Genomic DNA, 20,948 nt, shown 5'->3' with positions numbered 1-20,948 from the left:
ATTACTGTTTTGTGAACGTTTTAAGTTGGGATGAAGGTTTTTTTTTAGTATATATCAATATCTAATTGTCTTAGCACCTTTTAGTGATAAGACTGTTCTTTCTGCACCATTTTCCAGTGCCACATTGATTGTAAATCTAATGTCCACAAAATAATGTGTATCTCTTTCTGTTCTGCTCAGTCTTACTTTATTGTGCCAGTGTTCTGTTCTTAATACCCGGTAGCACAGATCTTTTAATCTTGTTTTTCTCCTTAAAGATTTGTTTTGGTTATCCTAGGACCTTTGTGTTTCCATATAAATATTTTCTAATCACCTTTTTGTTGATTGCTAACTTTATTGCATTGTGATTAGAGAACATTACTCTATGATTTCAGTCCTTTCAGAGTTATTAAGAATTGTTCTGTGTCCCTCAGCTTGCTGTCAGTTTTTATAAATGTTCTGCATCTTCATCAAAACAATGATTATCTTTTTACTTAAAAGGTGTTCTTTGTGTAAGTAGAAAAATAAAAGGAAACTCAGATCACAAAATACAGAATTGTTTATGGGGCAAAGAAAAATGACAAAAATTTACCAGACTGTCTTGAAAGCAGGGCTCATAGCTGATCCCTGGCAGAAGACTCCATGCAGAGCTCAATAAATGTGTGCTTTTTTTTTTTTATATTTCAAACACATGTGATTTGGTATTACGTGAGACAAAAATTTTTTCCCTCTGCCTTGGCTGCATTAGCCGTTAGCGAATAACTCCAAGAAAAGTGTATTATAAAACTTTAGAAACACTTACTTTCAGGATCTGCCAGAGCATCTTTTGGAGATCGAAAGGTAGAACTTTCCAGTTCATCCCAGCATGGACCTGGCTATGACATTTACAACCCGTGCTACAGGTATCCACACATTTCACCTGATCTGAGCCGGCGCCTTCCTCCTCGTTCAGAAGCGGTGAGACTGTATGGATCAGGTATGAAAACTTTTTTGTGTGTTTTCTCTTCATGTTTCTCTCTAACAACTGTAGAGATCAAATGAAATCTAAGACCCCAGAAGAGAGGATTCTAATTATCAAAAATAAAAAAATAAGAGAAAAGCAGGCTTCAGAAGTGATATGATAAATGTTACGGCATCTCTGTGGTATTCTATCTAATGTGAAAATTGAAGGATTAATGAATTATGTGTATTGGTAGTTCCAGTTCCATTTTATTTGTCCTTTTTTGAAAAGTTTCATTTTTTTCTGTATCTTCTATCCGTTCAGAAACTCTACAATAGATACTTATTAGCTTCTTTCTTTCCCGCTCTATTCAGTGAAAATTATAAATTTACAAACTCATGATGAGATTACAGACATGACCGAAGAAAACAGAAAATGCCTGCATGATCATAGGACTTTCTTAGTTTAATATTTGAGCACTATACCAATTTTAGACTTTCCTGTACATATATGATTCACAAAATTCTGTTTTTCAAGTTTTTAATGTATATGGCTATCCCAACAACTGAATTCAGGGTGAGGTGCTAAAAACAAGGCAGAAGTATTTATTTAAATGTTTATTTCAGCACTGTTTTAGAATACACGGTTAATGTACTGAGTTCCATTCCTTAAGAATCTTCTAATTTCGGGTGCCAGGGTGGCTCAGTTGTTAAGCGTCTGCTTTTGGCCCAGGTCATGATCCCAGGGTCCTGGGATTGAGCCCGGTGTTGGGCTCCCTGCTCAGTGGGGAGCCTGCTTCTCCCTCTACCTCTGCCTGCCACTCCCCACTGCTTGTGCTTGCTCTCTTTCTCTGTCAAATAAATAAAATTTGTAAAAAAAAAAGGAATCTTCCAGTTTAGGAAGGAAACTAGAAATATAAACTAGAAATATAGGAACACATGGAATTCAGTATATTTTTTTAATGTACTAAATGCTCATTATGTTGTTGAATTGCATTTAGCACAGAAGACCTACATTCTCTTAGAGTGTTCCTATGGAATGAAGAATTGTCATGTAAACAGAAAGAATGAGTTTTTCCTGCTCGATATTTGATGTGGTTGTGAAAATGTGTTGTTTGATTTATGTTGGTTTCTATTTGAACCAAAGTAAAATAATCGAAAAAAAATTTAAACTTTAGTAGAAGACTTTGTCTCTTCAATAGATTGCATTAATATTCATGATGCACTCCTGTAGAGATTTAGTTCATAGTGATTAAGTAAAATTCCAGTGTTTTTTCTTCTTTGATAAAAAGAAATTTTTCCATGTTTCTTTGTAGTTTGTGATTTAAGGACCAGCAAACTTCCCAGTTCCCCTGGGCTAAGCAAGTCTATGTTTGATCTTACAAGTTCATCTCAGCGGTTCATGCAGGTGAATTATTGATATACATCGTATAGAATAACTTATTTGCAAGCTAAAAAATTGAGGAATGTGTGAATTACATTAGAAACAACATGTATAGACCTTTTGTAGATAAATCTGTGGTAATATCTGAAGAATAAATACTTAACATTTCCCATGTGCATTTTTTCACATTTTTCAGCTGACTATTAAAAGGCATTTTTTTTTTCTTTTTCTTTTTTTAAATGAATCTTACCTTTCTCAGTTAGTGTGCACTCAGGTAATCTTGAAGGCATTTGGAATTTAGAAAAGATATGATTAGAAGTGCTTATTGATTAAACCTTCCTTATTGAATCAGCTACCTACTTAGTAAAAATTAGTATTTCTCTTGAGATAAAGGATTTTAATTACTCATTAATATTAACACAGCATCCTCCTATTTTTGAAATAGAATAATTTTTTGATGTTTAAAGTTTCTTATAAAAGCATAAGTAAATTGTGATTATTAAAAATTACAAAATAGAGTTAAGCAAAGTAAAAAAGACAAATCACCTATATTCCTATAACTGAGAATAAAAGCACATGAAAATACTGTTCTAGATACTTGAGGGTTTTTTTTCCATGTGAGTGTATATACATGTATTTTATTAAAATGGAAGTGTATTCTAAATAATCCTTCGTAATTGTCAGTAGGGTTAATTTCTCACAGAATTAATTCTGCAGAGCACCAGCCCTTGAATGTGTATCAGAATAGGTTGGTGAGCTTGTTAAAATTCCGGCAGCCCATCATACCCCAGAGTATTTGATTCCGTAGCTCTGCACTGGGAGCTTCAGTTTGTCTTTCTAGCAAGTTCCCCGGTGATGTTGACCTTGCTGGTTCAGAGGGACCATGCTTTAATGACTGCTACGTAGCAGGTTTTTAAGTAACAAGGCACTTCCAAATGTATTCTTATTTTTACTGTACTTTCAAGTAGGAAATAATAAGCAGTAATTTCTTTTTCCTTATTATAAAACCACACTCCAAACAGCAAAGGCTTTCCCCATATGTGACTAAGTAAGCTATTGAAGATTTTCCTGGTAACATAGACAGAAAGCTTTTTTTCTCTTTACCATCTAAAAGAGAGACATTCTAACCAGTAGCACTGTCAACATGGTTAGCATGCAGTTTGATACCAGAGTGGGTGTTGGGGGTTAAGTTTCAGAATCTTTAAAGTTTGATGTGCGATAGCAGACTGAAGAACAATTTTTATCTCTAGAGACATGATTCCTGGTCCAGCATGCCTAGCACTTCTTCTTCAAGGAAAAATTCCCAGGGCAGTAACAGAAGCCTGGGTAAGGAATAAAGTGCCTTCTTCTTATATTCTTTTTTTAAGGAAATTATTTCTACCTAATAGTAATTTGAATATATATATGGTAGGGTAAAAGAGAAAACTTCTAGATGGTTATATCTGTTATCTGCATATGAATACTCAGATCAGGTAGCCCATTTTAGGATTCAGGCACGAAAGCATCTTTAAAAAACACAAAGCAGGGCGCCTGGGTGGCTCAGGGGTTAAAGCCTCTGTTTCCGCTGAGGTCATGATCCCAGGGTCCTGGGATGGAGCCCCACATTGGGCTCTCTGCTCAGCAGGGAGCCTGCTTCCTCCTCCCTCTGCCTGCCTCTCTGCCTACTTGTGATCTCTGTCAAATAAATAAATAAAATCTAAAAAAAAAAAACAAAACAACACAAAGCAGTGACGTGCCTTTTGTTTGTTTTGAAGTATTCTATTGCAGAAACTTCCAGAAGCATCCAGGATTAAAGGCATGTCAGTGTTATTTGGGAAAGTGTATCTTAGTTTTAACGTAAGTCACTCAGGCTGTATTTGAGTTAAGTTTTCAAGCCAATGTACTTCTTATAGAAGGTCTTCTCTTAGCACTCCCAATAGTAACACTGAAGTGAGATTTTTGTCTTATTAAAGTGGCAACTTAAAAAAAATGGCAATTTTCAGTTGTGCTCTTAAAATTAGATTGTGTCAAAGCATAATTGGATGAGAAGGATTGCATAGCATTTCAAATGTCCTTGTCCTTTTACAATTCAGATACAATTACTCTGTCAGGAGATGAAAGAGATTTTGGGAGATTGAATGTGAAAGTGTTTTATAATTCTTCAGTAGAGCAGATCTGGATCACAGTTTTGCAGGTAAGTTGACTTAGCAAATACCAACTTTTCTGACAAAATTGAATGTTTTCGTTATAAACATCTGTTGCTCTCTCTGGGTAATGGACAATACCTTCTTTGGAATTTAGGATTTTGTAGTATTCTGCAGAAAACAGTATTTTAAAAAGACTCTAAAGAAACTAAATCTGTAGGTCTGATGGAATTGTGGTTCTTAACCTCAAGAAGGAAATTGATATGCTGTCTGGAACATTAAATGTCAAATTATTTTAATGTAGATGAAACAAAAGTTCTCAGTACACTAACATTTACTTTTATGGCTTGTATTTAAGTCATTAACTCAAGAAATACATCAAATATTTGTATTGTTAGGATTCTTTGTAAAATTCAAACTGTATTTTTAATTTTTTTAGTGCAGAGATTTAAGTTGGCCTTCTAATTGTGGAGACACTCCTACTATTTCTATAAAAGGAACACTGACATTGCCCAAACCTGTGCATTTCAAATCTTCAGCAAAGGATGGCTCTCATGTAAGTGGCTGTTTGTGTTTGAATTTCTTTTTATTTATTTATTTATTTATTTATTCATATTTGTCACTTTAAACTATGTAAAGAATTGGAATGAGAAAGTGTTTTGTTTTGGGGAAATTGCAAACTACATATTCATTGCTTTTTAAAGACAATTTTGTGCTTCAAAAATACTTGGTAGTTCATTGTCCAATGTTGCATTTATAAAATAAATTTAAATAAAAATAAAATAAAAAGATTTTTAAAATTTTATTTTTATTTAAATTTATTTTATTTATTTAATTTAATCCAAGCATTTAAAAAGAAAACCTTAATCACTGAAGTATACACAAAATGAACAGTATCTAAGGAGACTACTTTTCTTGTATGAAAGGAAAATGTCTATATTTTCGTTTTCTTTCCTCCTAACCCACTTTGGCTTTGAAGAATAATTGCATGATTGTAATAAATTTCTAAGTATTTCCAGCTATTATACTCGGAAGACTTATGATCCTGAATTTGGTTTTATAGATTTTAGATTTCCTATTAGTTTAAATATATCTTCATTTTTGTCTTCTCATATATGAAAGGTTAGTGTTTTTCCATGCAAATGAAAGGTGTTTTCTGTAAGGACATATGGTTTAAAAATAAGGTAATTCAAATAACTAATAATTGTGAAAAAAATTACTCTCACTAGTAGTTATAGAAATTCAAATTTAAATTCCATATTGCTCTCTTTCTTTCTTTGCTTATTAAAATTAGGAAAAAATTTATAATTACTCTAGAACAGAGAACTTTCTGGAAATTATTTTGACAAAGCACATCAAAGTCTTGAAATACTTATACACCTTACATAGTAATTCTACTTGGAATGTGTTCCATGGAAATAGTTTAAAATGCAAATAAAAAATCTATAAAATATTCGTAGCAGTTTTGTTCATAGGGGAATAATTGGAAACCAACTAAATGTCTTATATAGGGGAATGGTTGAGAGAGTTCATGGAATCTATACCATGGGCATTATAGTTTCTGTGGGCTGCTATAACAAAGTACCACAAATTGGGTGGCTTAGAACAACAGAGTTTTCTCTCTCACAGTTTTGGAGAAAGTTGGAAATCAAGGTGTCAGCAGTGAGGAAGAATCTGTTCCATGCTGCTCTCCTAGCTTCTGATAATGGTCAGCAGTCTTTGGCATTCCTTGGCTTCACTCTGCTTCCATCTTCACGTGCTGTTTTCCATCTGTCACTGTATCTCCACTGTGACCTCACCTTAACGTCACCATTTACATCTGCAAGGACCCTGTTTCCAAATAAGGTCATGTTCTGAGTTACTGGACACCAGGGCTTCAGCATATCTTTTTGGGGACCAAATTTAGACCATAACACCATGTGATAGAATACTAGGCAGCTATAAAAGATAATGTTTAGGAAGAGGTTTTTTTTTTTTTTTAAGTGTGTTTTTTAAGATTTTATTTATTTATTTGACAGAGAGAGAGATCACAAGTAGCAGGCAGAGAGGCAAGCAGAAAGATCTCAGGGGGAAGCAGGCTCCCCGCTGAGCAGAGAGCCCAATGCGGGGCTCCATCCCAGGACCCTGAGATCATGACCTGAGCTGAAGGCAGAGGCTTTAACCCACTGAGCCACCCAGGTACCCCTTAGGGAGAGTTTTTAGGGACATGGAAAAATGTTCTTAGTAAGTAAAAAGGCAGTAATCAAAATTGATGTACATGTGTTAGTATCTCACTTTATGAAAATATGGATTATAGAAGGTCAAGATGGAAATAAAGCTTAACTCTGGTTATAATGCTGACATTCAAGATGAATCCTTCCTGAATTAAACAGGAAAGGTTTCACTTTTTTTTTTTTTTTAAAGATTTTATTTATTTATTTGACAGAGATCACAAGTAGGCAGAGAGGCAGGCAGAGAGAGAGGAAGAAGCAGGCTCCCTGCTAATCAGAGAGCCCGATGTGGGGCTCGATCCCAGGACCCTGGGATTGTCCTGAGCGGAAGGCAGAGGTTTTAACCCACTGAGCCACCCAGGCGCCTCAGGTTTCACTTTTTGATTGCCAAATAAAAACCAAGTTAACTTAGGAAAAGTTGGGGAAAATTGTTCTCATATTAAAACTTGCACAGAATCTTTTAAAATTTATTATTATTGATCAACTTGTTGATCCCTACTGTAGCAAAATGTGAAGTAGACCAGCACACCGTGGCATATGTATAAGCTCAGTGCATCTCCGTTTAAGAACACTTGGTGTACACTGCATTGTTGGTGTGATCCTGAGACTGAGAGAAAAAGAGAGCGCTGGTGGTTGGGAGCTCTCAAACACAATTCTGACTATACAGATACAAACGATTATAATAAAAGTCGAAATGTGGCTGCAGTATCTAAAATATTTTTTTTTCTTTTAGATTTTTATTTATTTATTTGACAGAGAGAGATCACAAGTAGGCAGAGAGGCAGGCAGAGAGAGGAGGAAGCAGGCTTCCCGCTGAGCAGAGAGCCCGATGCGGGGCTCGATCCCAGGACCCTGAGATCATGACCTAAGCAGAAGGCAGAGGCTTTAACCCACTGAGCCACCCAGGCGCCCCAGTATCTAAAATATTGATGTTAGTTGCCCAGATATCTTGTTTTTTTCAAAAGGCAAAAAAAAAAAAAGTCCTTTTCGAAAGAATGCAGTAAAGAGAATAAGGAAGTGTAGAGCAAAATCAGTCCCGTGTTAAGAAGATGTGAGCCCATGGTAAGCCGAGGCTTTTAAAACATTAGGAATAATGAAAAGAATTTTGGAAAATACTCTGAGCATGGAAAACACTGACTTGCTGCCTGGGGTAGATGCTTATGAGACAAGATAGCACTTTCCAAGGAGACTGATTTCCAGGTTAGAAAGGGTGAAGCAAGCATCACCGAAGCAGAAATTGAAGCCCAAGGTAGGTGGGAAGAATGTTAGACAAAGAATAGAAATAATTCCAGTCTCTTAATGTGAATGGTTAGATTTGGGGTACTTATGAGAGAGCACACATGAGATGCTTGAACCGCTTATTAACTGTTGAAAAATTGTGGTGACTAGCAGGAAAGATACCCCAGAACCAAAGATGGAAAACAACCCAATTTTCAAAAAGTAGAAAAGCTATATTCTTCTAAACTTGGTGTTGACCTGACCTCAGGTATTGACCTGAGTTCCTTAGTAATTAAAAGGATGATTTGTGAAATTAAGGAAGGCAGTATTCAGGATAAATTCTGGAAAAATAATGCATGGTCATCGTCATCTTAAGTTACATTGAAAAGCATTTTTTTGTTGTAAAAAAAATTAAATCTTCCTTTCCTACATTATAAAATGTTATTTTTCATTTTTTTTGTATAGCATATCTTTTTTTTTCAGTCCTTTTATCTACATTTTTTAAATTATTTTCTTGTGTGTGTGCGTGTGTGTGTGTGGTTTTTTTTTTTTTAGATTATCGAATTCATGGAAACTTTTGTTTTTGCTATTAAACTCCAAAGTCTACAAACCGTAAGGCTTGTATTTAAGATTCAAACCCGGACTCCCAGGAAGAAAACCATCGGAGAATGCTCACTCTCACTCAGAACTCTCAGCACACAGGAGATGGAATACTCTTTGGATATAATGCCACCTTCAAAAATTTCTGTAAGTGATAGTGGTTATGTAATGTTGAAAGTGTTTTATACTTTTAGAACTATTTTGTGGGTGAGTTTTGGTTGGAGTGTAAACTGAACGCTCTAGAATATACTAGAGGATCAGGAAGGCTCTCAAGAAGAAATAGTAATAATGATGATGTCATTGTTAAATAATACTTTTTAAGTAATTGATAAAAGGTTGTTTTATCAAGTAATTGATAAAAGATAACAGATACCCTTTGCCTTCTCTGTTGAAAAATAACCTTAGGGTTATCTTCTCCTAGTACATTTTATATAAACGTTACATACATCAGGGAAAATAATCCTGAAGTTAGTAGTTGATAACTTAGAAAGAGCAAGAAAGAATCGTAAACTCCAAACTCAGAGGTGGCCTTAAAAGATTAGGAAGGTGGTTTTAATCATGAGTAAGCTAAATATCTGTCCATAAATTGGGTAAAATGGAGGTTCTTACAGCTGGGGTATTGCTTGTTTGTTTGTTAGTTTGTTTTGGAAAAGAACTTGATTAGTGTACTGCTTCTTGATTTTTGAGAACTGATTTTAATTCTCTCAACTAGCCAGCTGTTGAAATTGTTTAGATATCCCTAATAATTTAATTCTGCAGCTTCTGTGTCAGGATAGCAGTTACAGAAATCAGTCATAAGCTTCTGTAAGGTCAAGCTTATATGTGATTTTAAGTTCATATGGGATTTATATTTTACCTGCCTTCAAAAATATTTAACATGACTTGAAGTGATTCTTAACCCTGGCTACACATTAGAATCACCTGGGGAGCTTGACAAACATGCCCACATCTTGACCAGCTAAATCAGAATTTTGTGGGAGGAGTGAGGGGAGGCAGGGGTAGGCCACAAGCATCTGTACTTCTCAGCTTTCCACGTGATGCTGTGGTGCAAGCCTGGCTTGAGAACCACTGAATTAGAGGGGAATTAAGTTAGGGATTAAAAAACAAAAACCAAAAGATTTCTATAATCAAAAATGATATTTTTAATAGTTATTTCTTATGTATTATTTTCTGTCTCCATCTCCAGTGTGTTCCCTGTACAGCATTTATTACAACTTAGAATTCAGTTACTTGTTCTAAACAAAAGTAGGCTCTAGCTTCCATCTGTTTTCTTTATATTTGACTGTGTTTAGTAAGGGCCTGTTTTATTCTTGGCATTGAATATTGGTACATAGGTAGGTAGGAAAGAATAAATGATGAATGAAAGCATGCCATATTAGATTATTTTTATATTCTGTTGAAATACAGCAAATTTGATTTCTAACTGTGACAGGAGTTTGTCACCTTGCATTTTTTTTTTTGAAATTAACTTGGTGTAGAGAGTAATCTGTAACCACATTTTACAGAGGGCACAAATATACTATTCAAGTGGTTGATTCATGTCGTAACACTTTAAAGACTAGGAGAGTGTATCAAAAGATAACTCAGCAAAGGTATTTTCTGGGGAATTGAGATGTTCTAATCTTATCTGCCTTGGAGAATCTGAATGAATGATTATGGCTGAGTTTCCACCAAATAATGTCATGTGTTGGAGGTCTTACCAACATTTGTATATCTGCTGTGTGCTAGGTACTAGGGATACAAAAAGATTGGTGGCCTGAAGGAAGAGCTTAGGAGCTCTACTGGACCAGTGAACTTATGTTACTGAGGGTGAATATTTCATATTATTGGCTAAGGCAAAAATAGTAGGCTTTGTTTCCTGTGTCGAGGAGGAAGATTGGTAGTCTCTGTGAAAGTGACAGAGCCAGACTCACACACTGACAACTACATCACCGTGAACAGTAGAACTATCATGTAAGCTCACGTTTTCCTCGTCACAGAATTGTTGACCTTGACAAATAGTAATGGAAGTATTTATTTGAGAACCCAGATTTCTGTGTGGAACAATGTACAAGAGGTTCTCGTGCAGAAGATACTTTAACCACACAGGGGAGGTGGTGTTAGGTGACTTAATGCTCACACCAAACTTCGGAGCTCTCTGCTCTTGGTATCCTTACCATGGAGACCAACACACTGAAGCCTTTGCCTGGTTTCCTCCAGCTGGTAGTTGGTGAGGCGGGATTTGAACAGAAGCACCGATTCCAGGACCGGCTCTCTTAGCTCGGCTATATAGCACTCCCGCCAAGGAGATATGCTCCAACATCACAGGTCATGGTTTTCCTCCAATTATGCAAAACTTTTCACTTTCAACAACAATTCAAGGAAGGCTCAGAAAGTTTTCTTCAAAAAATTGATAGATTATTCAGGACCAGAGATCATATCTTATATCTTCCACAGTTTTGTGCCCTTTAAAAATACACTTAATGTATACCTGCTGCTTGATTAGAATTTAAATTTTGGTGACTGTGAGATTGAAAACCACTTTGAATAGTTTCTCATGATCTAAATTAATATCCTGGAACATAGTAAGTAATTTGAATTCCGAAATGACACTGGCAAGTTAGAAATGGCAAACCCTTTGCCAAACACTGCTTGGTTTTGTGTGAGTACTCAGGTGTGTAACACTAAGGGATGTTTTGCAACCATTAGGTATTTTCATAAGTATGATACATTGTGGGTACAAAACCATAATAAGGGGCCCCTGAGTGTCTCAGTCGATAAGCATCTGCCTTCAGCTCAGGTTATGATCCCAGGGTCCTGGGACCAAGCCCTGCATTGGGCTCCCTGCTCAGTGGGAAGCCTGCTTCTGCCTCTCCCACTTCCTCTGCTTGTGTTCCCTCTCTCGCTGTCTCTTGCTCTGTCAAATAAATAAATAGAATCTTAAAAAAAATAATAATAAAAAATTTTATCCATAGTTTCCTTGTTTTGTAAACAGTAAGTAATGTCCTTTTTAATCTACTTTTTTAAAATGCCAAGAACATGCGGCGCCTGGGTGGCTCAGTCCTTAAGCGTCTGTCTTCGGCTCAGGTCATGATCCCAGGATCCTGGGATATCAAGCCCCACATTGGACTCTCTGCTCAGCAGGGGGCCTGCTTCCCCTCTCCCACTCCCCCTGTTTGTATTCCCCCTCTCACTCTCTCTCTCTCTGCCAAATAAATAAAATCTTTTAAAAAATAAAAATAAAAAAAAAATGCCAAGAACAGTAGCATTTTTTTTCTTAATCAACAAAGGCTTTTATTAACTTTTCCCTTCTCTGTTTCTCCTTCATTTTATTGTTTGCCTCCGGTTTTCTTTGACCTTTTCCTTATTATTTCCTGCCTCATCACTGTCACTAGCTCCCTTCTTGCCAGCTTTCTTCTTTGGCTGGCTCTCATTCAGCATAGTAAGTCAGCTTTTAACCTACACATTTGTTCCTTGTAGTAATCCTTTTTCTTCTGAGCTGGGTAGCACCTACTGTCATTGTCTATGATTAGAAAAATATAATGATGATTCTCATATTTGAAACTTTTTATTGAGCTTCATGTATTCTTAAAAATAATTCAAATGAATACATTTAAGTGTTTTTGGAAGTGTGCTTCTTTGGTGTTTATCTTGCTGACATTTTCTTTGGTACAGCTGCTTAGGAATTTAATTTGTTTTCAATTTGAATTGTCTTCTGACTGCTCTGATTTGGAACAATCAGATATGTTGGTGTGACTTGGATTTTCAGAATCCATGAAAGTGAGTACCTCATATTTACAGAATCCATGACATTTCTCCTAACCATCTTATGGGCCATAGCTTTGTGTGTCAAAAAAAGGCAGTGTTTTCTTCTAACTGTAGTTCTTTATTTCTAAATTTTTGAAATAACCCCAAACCTTATTCTTAATTAACAAATGGCACTCTTTTGATATCCAGGTTTGCCATGCAGAACTTGAACTGGGGACTTGTTTTCAAGCCGTAAATAGCAGAATTCAGTTACAGATTCTTGAGGCACAATACCTTCCAAGCTCTTCAACACCTCTTGCTTTGAGTAAGTATATCCGTGGCTCAAAGTGGAATCTTTAGAAAATATTAGTAAAAGGTAGTTTTTCCTGCATTTCTTAGTAATGGACATTAAAACCTTAGTTACTTTTGTTATTTAACTTATTTACCTTTTAACTTAAAATTACTTTATTGGATTTCAAATTTCAGCCGTTGTGCCTACTTTAATCCATGTTCACTTGGTTTTTATCTGCTTGATGTCATTCCTTATTGAGCTCATCAGTTAAGATAGATTGAGTTTTCAGAGGACTGTTAGATATATTTCACCAGCCTAGAAAATTTATTCTTTTCCTAGTTTGCCCTTCATTGAATGTATTGCTAACTAGAAACTTAATTTAAAAAAAAAATGTAAAAATACCAAACTCAACCCTTGAAACACTTTTCCTTCCCTGGGCCTTGGGGCACAAGAAGGGGTTCTGATAATTTGTATTGTATAGGCCTGGTTCACATGGCTTCTCCTAGAGCTGGGGATTTGAGATCCGTTCTACCAGGGCTAGAGTGGGGTAAGAGTGCTCCCTCATTCCGCTACAAGAAGAGAGGATATTGGGAGGCAGGCAGAAGCAATGGATGTCCACTGTAACTACAAAGACTGAAAATAAATGCAACTGATCATTCAGTTCAGGAAGCTAGGAAAACAACAACAGACAAAAAGGAAAGTAGAGGTGAGGAGTTACAGGTAAAGTTGAAGTTGATAATTATGAAGACAACAGCAAAAGACATAATCAATAAAACCAAAAGCTTTTTCTTTGAAGAGATCAGTAAAATAGACAAACCTATAGAAGTTGGATTGAGCAAAAAAATAAAGAAAACATGAAGAGGGGGTGGATAACATTTCACATTCAGAAGAGATTCAATAATAAATTAGATAATACCATTTAAAACTATACCTGTTCATTTGAACATCTATATACAATAACTGATTTTCAGAGAAAAAAAAAGTTGTTGAAACTTGCTCCAAAAGAGGGAGAGCATCTCAATAAAATGATTAACCATGTGTAGAGAGTTAAAGAATTGCCTCTATTAAAAGCACCAGGCTAAGATGATTTTACTGGTAGAGTCTACCAAACTTTCAAGGAACATTTAATTCCTTTTTTTTTTTTTAAGATTTTATTTCTTTATTTGACAGAGAGAGAAGGATCACAAGTAGGCAGAGAGGCAGGCAGAGAGAAGGGGGGAAGCAGGCTTTCTGCTCGGGGCTTAATCCCAGGACCCTGAGATCTTGACCTGAGCTGAAGGCAGGGGCTTAACCCACTCAGCTACCCAGGCGCCCCTAATTCCTATTTTATATAAGTTGTTCCAAAGCAGGAGAGACAATGGAAAAAGTAACTTTCTGAGGTGGGCATATTCTCAATATCAAAACAGAAAAGATAGTGCATAGAAAAAAATAGCTATAGACTATTACCACTTAATATAGATAGATAGAAGAATCATAAAAGAAAAATAAGCAAATGAAATCCAACTTGGCACGAAAAGAATAAATTAGCAGGACTACATAGTAGGTTAGTTCCAGGAACGAGGATGTCAGTAGAAGTCTGCAGATGCAGTTCATGACGTTAAGAGGTGTCCTTCTTTAATCAAAACTGCTGATTGGGATTGTCCATGATCTGCATCTTGTGAAGCTAATGGTCCGTCCTCGGTCACCACTTTACAGCTCCCTCCTTTCTGGAAGTTCCCTCCTCCCTTTCTTGCTGCCCTGCAGCTCCAGCTCCATCCATGACAACTTTGTGCCTGAGCTGTAGGTGCCATGCATCCGTCAGACAGGGGAGGATGCTTACGCAGAAAGCTATATGAACCTGAATGTTAGCGGTGTAGTTTCCATCTTGCAAGACGTGACACTCCTCCAGTTTCTTCCCACTTTTGGTCTTGAATAGTGTTTTGTTTTATTTTGTTTTGTTTTGTTTTCCCCAGAGTTGATAATTGTTATCCATGGGAAGCTTAGTTTGTAAAACTATTCTATCATTACTGGAAGCTTTCCATCTCAATTTATTTAAAGAATAGATTTTCTCTAGCAGGCATATGTTTAACTTCTGGAGTCGCAATCAAAGAACTTTACCTGCATAAAATTGGGAATTAAATTCCTCCGACTCTCTGAAGAGTTGGCCTCTATCTTTTGTGTAATACTTTTCAGTGTGTACTCCCCTACTGCTGACCGTTACTTATGCCTACAATTTCCGGTCTTTAATGGCATTCAGGTTAGAGGAAGAGTCTGTTCATTGGAGGTCACTGTAGTTCTTTGTAAAGTGTGATTAAAATTACAAAGTTTACTATCAGCGTTTTTTCTGTTATGACAATAGCTCATTGGCTCTTTATAAGTGGCTTATATGTTTTCACACCAAATATAATATGTGAGTATATATAACTATATGGGATTTAAAATAAAATTTTACATATCAAAATTTCTTATTTTTTAGGTTTCTTTGTGAAGGTGGGAATGTTTAGTTCAGGAGAGTTGATTTATAAGAAGAAGACACGCTTACTGAAGGCCTCCAATGGAAGAGTAAAGTGGGGAGAAACTATGATTTTTCCACTTATACAGAATGAAAAAGAAATTCTTTTTCTTATTAAGCTTTACAGTCGGAGCTCTGTAAGAAGAAGACATTTTGTGGGGCAGGTTAGTCATGAGTTTTTATCTTGAATCCTTTCTTTGAACTTCTCTATGCATTGAAACATTTGGTTAACAAAAGGAATATAGAGTAAAATTGAAGTTGAGTAGAGTAAAATTCTACAGCATCATAAATTAAAATTTGATGTTGCCACAAAGGTGAAATCCTGTCAGACTTTGCTTTAATACAAATAGTTGGAATTTCTGTGCAGTTAGGTTTCTTATCTAAAAATAAGTCTGTTTCTGAGCTTCTAAACTATAAATACTGTAAGAAAGATCAGTTTTTCAGTACCATTGACTAGTTAATGGTATTAATGCTAAGTATTTATTTTTTCCTCTATCTAGTATTTTAAAATACAATTATAAATTTAAATTCAGTTAATTAACATGTAATGTATAATTGGTTTCAGAGATAGAGGTCAGTGAGGTCAATCTTATATAACACCCAGGGCTCATTCCATCAAATGCCCTCCTTAATGCCCATCACCCAGTTACCCCATTCTCCCAACCCCCTTCCCTCTTGTTTCCTATGGTTAAGAGTCTCTTATGGCTTATCTCTCTCTCTGATTTGTACATTCACTAAGTATTTAAATCAAAATTTTTAAGGCTGCAAATGGCCAACTTCATTCTGTTTCATGTTCAGTTTAGTGTTTAACTCTGTATGCTATTAACTGAATTATGTTAGATTCAGATTCCTAGAAAACATTAGTTTTGGCAGTGGTCGTCATGGTATTTAGATAGTTGATTTTGGTGTTTGGATTACTCTGTTTAAAAATTCTTGTAAAAAAAAAAAAATTCTTGTAATCTGTGGAAGACAACAACACTTACTTGCCAGTTCAATGGGGACTTACTTCCTTTGTAGTTTATTTTACTCTGAGTAGATTAATGGTAGCTGTCCATTATCTTTTATCTTAATAATGATTGTTTGACTCCCATTTAAATTCCAAAATCTACATCATCTGTTTAAAAGCTTCTGCTTGATAACAAGATGTTATTAGCAGTCTATGTGAAATCCTAAAATGATATGTGAATATTCAAAGATTGATATTAATTCTTTGACTCACTTCTTCATGCATTTTACCTAAAATCTTTGTTAAAAAAAATTATGGTTTTGTTGTTCTTCATTTATTCCTATTTTGGAAGGAGTTTTGGACTCAAGAATTCATATATATAGCATACTTTCAAGGCCTTGAGGCCTATGAAGTGCATTCAGTTAAAGTTTTCCTATATCCTCAAGCCCCAGCTATCATGTATGGGTGGAATGGGAGATTTCCTTGACAGGTGATTTTCATGATAACTTTTTTGGTGATTCCACTTTCTTGGTTGAGAGTCTAGTTAAGAATTACAATTCTGGAAGAGCTCTTGCTGGCCATCTGTTCCTGTGGCTTCTCTTGGGTTCTCGGGAGCCACTGTGGTGGGGGAACCAAATGCAGTCTCAGAGTCTCCTGATGTCAGCCAAAGAATGCTGGTGTTACCTGTTTCATATATTAGGTTCTTTGTAGGATTTTATTTGAAGGAAAAATACTTCTGACCAGGAAATTAAGGGGAAAAGGTTTGAAAATCAGTGACCTGCTCCAGTTTCTTTATTTAAAAGAATTAGAAACTGAGTCTCAGAGAAGTTAATTCCTGTTACTGCTAAAGCTGAGGTTAGCATTCAGGCTTCGAATGTCCCCTTTTCCTCTAGGTAAGTGTGAAGTCTTACATCTGCATAGTGCTCTGAACTTTTCTCAAGTTCATTCATATCTATTACCTAAAGTTACAGTTTAGATTTCAGTTAAAATCGCAGCTTAAAAATGTGCTTAAAAATGTGTATTTCTTACCAGTTTAACTTAAATCATGATTAGTCTCTGTTTATTTTCACAAAAATGATTTTGAATGGTTGGGATGAATTCTAAGTTGAGCTTCTTGATATACTGAATAACCAAGGATACTAATTACTGTTTTGGGAGAAATGATTTTAGAATATCTCACATTAAATTTTGAAGTTGGATTGGATCATATAACATTAGTCTTCCAGAGTGACTAAACAGGTTAGGTGTTTTGACATATATTTGGAAAAATGGAAAGATTGTTTGATTGAAAATATGTGAACCAGGGGCGCCTGGGTGGCTCAGTGGGTTAAAGCCTCTGCCTTCGGCTCACGTCATGATCCCAGGGTCCTGGGATCGAGCCCCACGTTGGGCTCTCTGCTCAGTGGGGAGTCTGCTTGCCTTCCTCTCTCTCTCTGCCTGCCTCTCTGCCTACTTGTGATCTCTCAAATAAATAAAGTCTTTAAAAAAAAAAAAAGAAAGAAAGAAAACATGTGACCCAAACTTCCACTTGCCTTTCATCAGTAAGAGGAATTAACTGTTTGAATTCAGTTGCCATTCTCGTGTTAAGTTAAATGATTGTCCTGTTCCTTTACAGATTTGGATAAGTGAAGACAGTGATCACACTGAAGCAGCAAATCAGTGGAAAGAAACAGTTACAAATCCAGAAAAGGTTGTTATCAAGTGGCACAAATTAAACCCATCTTGAAGACATGACACGTTAATTTGATGAAGAACTTGACATTGTTTTAGAAGACTTATGATTTCAATTTGGTACCAATGAGAAGAGACAGATCAATATACTTGTTAATGTATTTATGGAGGTCGTAATTATAATAGTTGATAGATCTTATGGAAAATTAAACTTGATATAAAAAATGGGATGAATTATGTCAAATATCCAAAATAAAGGAAGTGTTTTAAAAACTTGCCAAAATATACAGTAAAAGAGTAGTATGCTAGGGCAAGTAGATAAATTACACAATCAATGAGAATTTCAACCATAGGTAGTTATTACTATATTATGTTTATGGGTTTTTTTTTTAAAGCTTTACCTAGATATTAAAAATCTGGTATATCAAATCTCTGTTAACACTATTAGAATGTAGAAGACTTTACTGCTGACTATTTCAGTGCTGATCGTTACTGATTAGACCTTGACTCCACTGTTTACCTCTTGCTATATATTTTCTCTCAGAAAGCAAAAATGAATTAAATCACTTCCAGCTCTTCTGTATTTGGGGAAAATTTGTGCCCTGTTTTTCTAATTTCTTACCCATAAGGCATCATATTGCCACTTTGTAAATTACTTATCTCCAAGGAACTTCAAATATATAAAACACTGCAGTTTGGCAAGAATAAATGAAAACACCAGAACGTTGAAGTTTGATTAGAAACCTAGTGTATACACATTTTGCCATATGTTTTCCTCTCTCAAATATTTTACCCTTTGTTTTCATTGGATTTGGAGTAAGATTATCATTTGTATTATCCATCCTAATTCTGCTAATTGCAGAATAAAATAGCTTAATTAGCAAGTTCAATATTTTATGATAATCATTTCCTTCTTTTTAGTTTTTTTAAACAAAAGCTACTTGTTCTATAATCCACATTATTTCCCCCATGTTTTTAAAGAAGTTATATTATAGTAAATATTCTCTCTTTGTTGTTTTGTTTGTTTTGTTTTGTGGGGAGGGGCAGAGGGAGAGAGAGAGAATCTGAAGCAGGCACCACACCCAACAGGAAAACCAATGTGGGGCTCAGTCTCACAATCCTGAGATCATGACCTGAGCTGAAATCAAGAGTCAGATGCTTGACCAACTGAGCTACCCAGGGGCCCTGCTAATATTTTCTATAGCAGTTTCTCTCAGGTACTCACTAAAAGTCAGCATGTGGGTGCGCCTGGGTGGCTCAGTGGGTTAAGCCTCTGCCTTCAGCTCAGGTCACGATCTCGGGGTCCTAGGATCAAGGTCCGCATCACGCTCTCTGCTCGGCAGGAACCCTGCTTCCCCTCCCCCCCCCAGCCACCGCCTACTTGTGATCCCTCTCTGTCAAATAAATAAATAAAATCTTAAAAAAAAAAGTCATTATGTGGGCATAATGTCAGGTTACTTGGCTATACAAGCTACGGCCAAAAAGAACAGCTGTTTGGAGAAGCAGATAATGCCATTGTTGGCCTTAGAAAGTCCAACTTTAGTTTTGCTAATGAGTGGACCAAGTGCTCTGTAATCATGATCTTCCATTTTTCTTTCTGTCTTACCATGTTCTACAGATGCCAAGAGATAGATGGTGATGTTAGGCTAGAAGATACTTTGGTATAGCTTCTGCATACACTCTTCATTCTAGTTCTTACGTTCTGTGTATCTCATTAGGATTTTCTCAAATGAACAATTCCTCTTTTCCTAGGTACCGTGTTTGCAAGGCACAAAATATGCATAGTTTACTTGTCCTTTGTTTCCATTCCCTAGAGTTTATGTTATACTGCTGACAGGGACTCTCTAACACTGCATTTGGAAATAATTTTTTTTCTTAGATTTGTGAAAAATGCTATATTGGTCAGTATTCACATGAACTTTCAAGAGAAATCATCTTGTATGGTAGTGTTTTTAATCTTTGAGGCAAATGACTATTTTTTAGAGCAATTTTAGGTTCACAGCAAAATTGAGAGGAAGGAAGTACAGAGAGTTCCCAGATACCCTTTCCCCCCTCATACACACAGCCTCCCCCATATCAACATCTCCCACCAGTGTGATAACATTTGTTAAAATCAATGAATCTATACTGACACAGCATTATCACCCAAAGTCTGTAGCTTACATTAAGGTTCACTCATGGTATTGTCCATTCTGTGAGTTTCGACCAGTGCATAATGTCATATATCCACCACTCTAGCATCATAGAGAGTAGTTTCACTGCCTTAAAAACCCTCTGTAAATGCACCTATTTTAATAGCTACAAAATAAGTATATTGGCTTTTAGATAACAAGTAACAGACATTATTGTTTTAAAAAATCTAGAACTTTATTTGGGCAGTTTTTTGTGTTCTTTTGAAACTCTTGGTTCCTAAATTTATTATATGTAGTCATGTATTTAATTCAATTTTAAATTATTTAATTTTTAATATTTTTGCAATATGTATATAATGTACAATTTCAGAGAAAGTGTGATTTCTTGGTTTCTTGTATGTCTTAGAATCCTAGGTAAATTTAAAAAAAAAACAACAACTTTTCATTTAAATGACCTTTCAGTTAGACTAGTATCGACACAACTAAGTTCCTAAATATTTTAATTAGTTTTACTTAAGCCTTTTTCAGGTCTAAGAGGTACTGAATAAAGATGATATCCTGGTCCTTTCTCTGAAGCTTTACATGAAATATAAAAAGAAATAAACCCTTCTGTTAATTAATAGCTGTTCATATTATGAAAAAAACATTAGAAGCTGGTAATAAAAAAATGAGATGGTAAGCAAAAATCACTTGTCTTTCTTTTTGCTTAAGCATTTCTTGACCTTTACTCACTTATAACAAGGTGAAGTGGATGAAAGTGATGTTGGCTGACCAGAGGAAGCCGTGGAAAGGTTCACATTGATAGCTCATAGTTTGTGCAGTGCTCAATCCCTCACACTGTGCTTATAAGCTGGTAATAAAAAAATGAGATGGTCTGCTTCAGGGGAAGTTCAGAAAGTCCTTTTTGTACCTCCCATTTCTCAAATTCTTTCAGCTCAAAATATTCAGTATGCCAAGGTGCTATATTTTGGGTAGTGTGTCCTGAACCATGTCAATCCCAACCACTAACCACCTGTGAAGTTGTCAGAAAATCAGCCCTGAATGTAGACACCTTTCCCAGATTGGGGTAATGCAGGCATGTTTCATGTTATAGTGTTCAAAACTTTCCACATAATGGTGAAGAAAAAATAGTCTACTTACAACAGAATTAAAACAAAGTTATTGATCTTAGATTTAAATTCTACAAAAAAAAAAAAATGAGATGGTAAGCAAAAATCACTTGTCTTTCTTTTTGCTT

At 35.7% G+C, this 20,948-nt stretch overlaps 1 protein-coding gene across 2 annotated transcripts in view; it reads left to right on the top strand.

Moving 5' to 3' along the window:
* Positions 1-18,162, top strand: part of TC2N (tandem C2 domains, nuclear) — a 38,429-nt gene extending 20,267 nt beyond the window's left edge. For both annotated transcript variants that reach the window (XM_032878649.1, XM_032878650.1), the window contains exons 4-12: positions 788-955; positions 2,235-2,326; positions 3,553-3,628; positions 4,375-4,475; positions 4,865-4,981; positions 8,409-8,600; positions 12,390-12,504; positions 14,927-15,126; positions 17,524-18,162. In XM_032878649.1, coding sequence (XP_032734540.1) covers positions 788-955; positions 2,235-2,326; positions 3,553-3,628; positions 4,375-4,475; positions 4,865-4,981; positions 8,409-8,600; positions 12,390-12,504; positions 14,927-15,126; positions 17,524-17,634 — 1,172 coding nt within the window. In that variant the 3' untranslated portion in view covers positions 17,635-18,162. The remainder of the gene's footprint in view (positions 1-787; positions 956-2,234; positions 2,327-3,552; positions 3,629-4,374; positions 4,476-4,864; positions 4,982-8,408; positions 8,601-12,389; positions 12,505-14,926; positions 15,127-17,523) is intronic.
* Positions 18,163-20,948: the final 2,786 nt, after the last annotated feature.

This window comes from Lontra canadensis, unplaced genomic scaffold, assembly GCF_010015895.1.
Source record: "Lontra canadensis isolate GAN:19392208 unplaced genomic scaffold, GSC_riverotter_1.0 scaffold64, whole genome shotgun sequence".
NCBI lineage: Eukaryota > Metazoa > Chordata > Mammalia > Carnivora > Mustelidae > Lontra > Lontra canadensis.
Note: the sequence above shows the minus strand (reverse complement) of the source record. Positions and strands in the feature narration are given on the sequence as shown.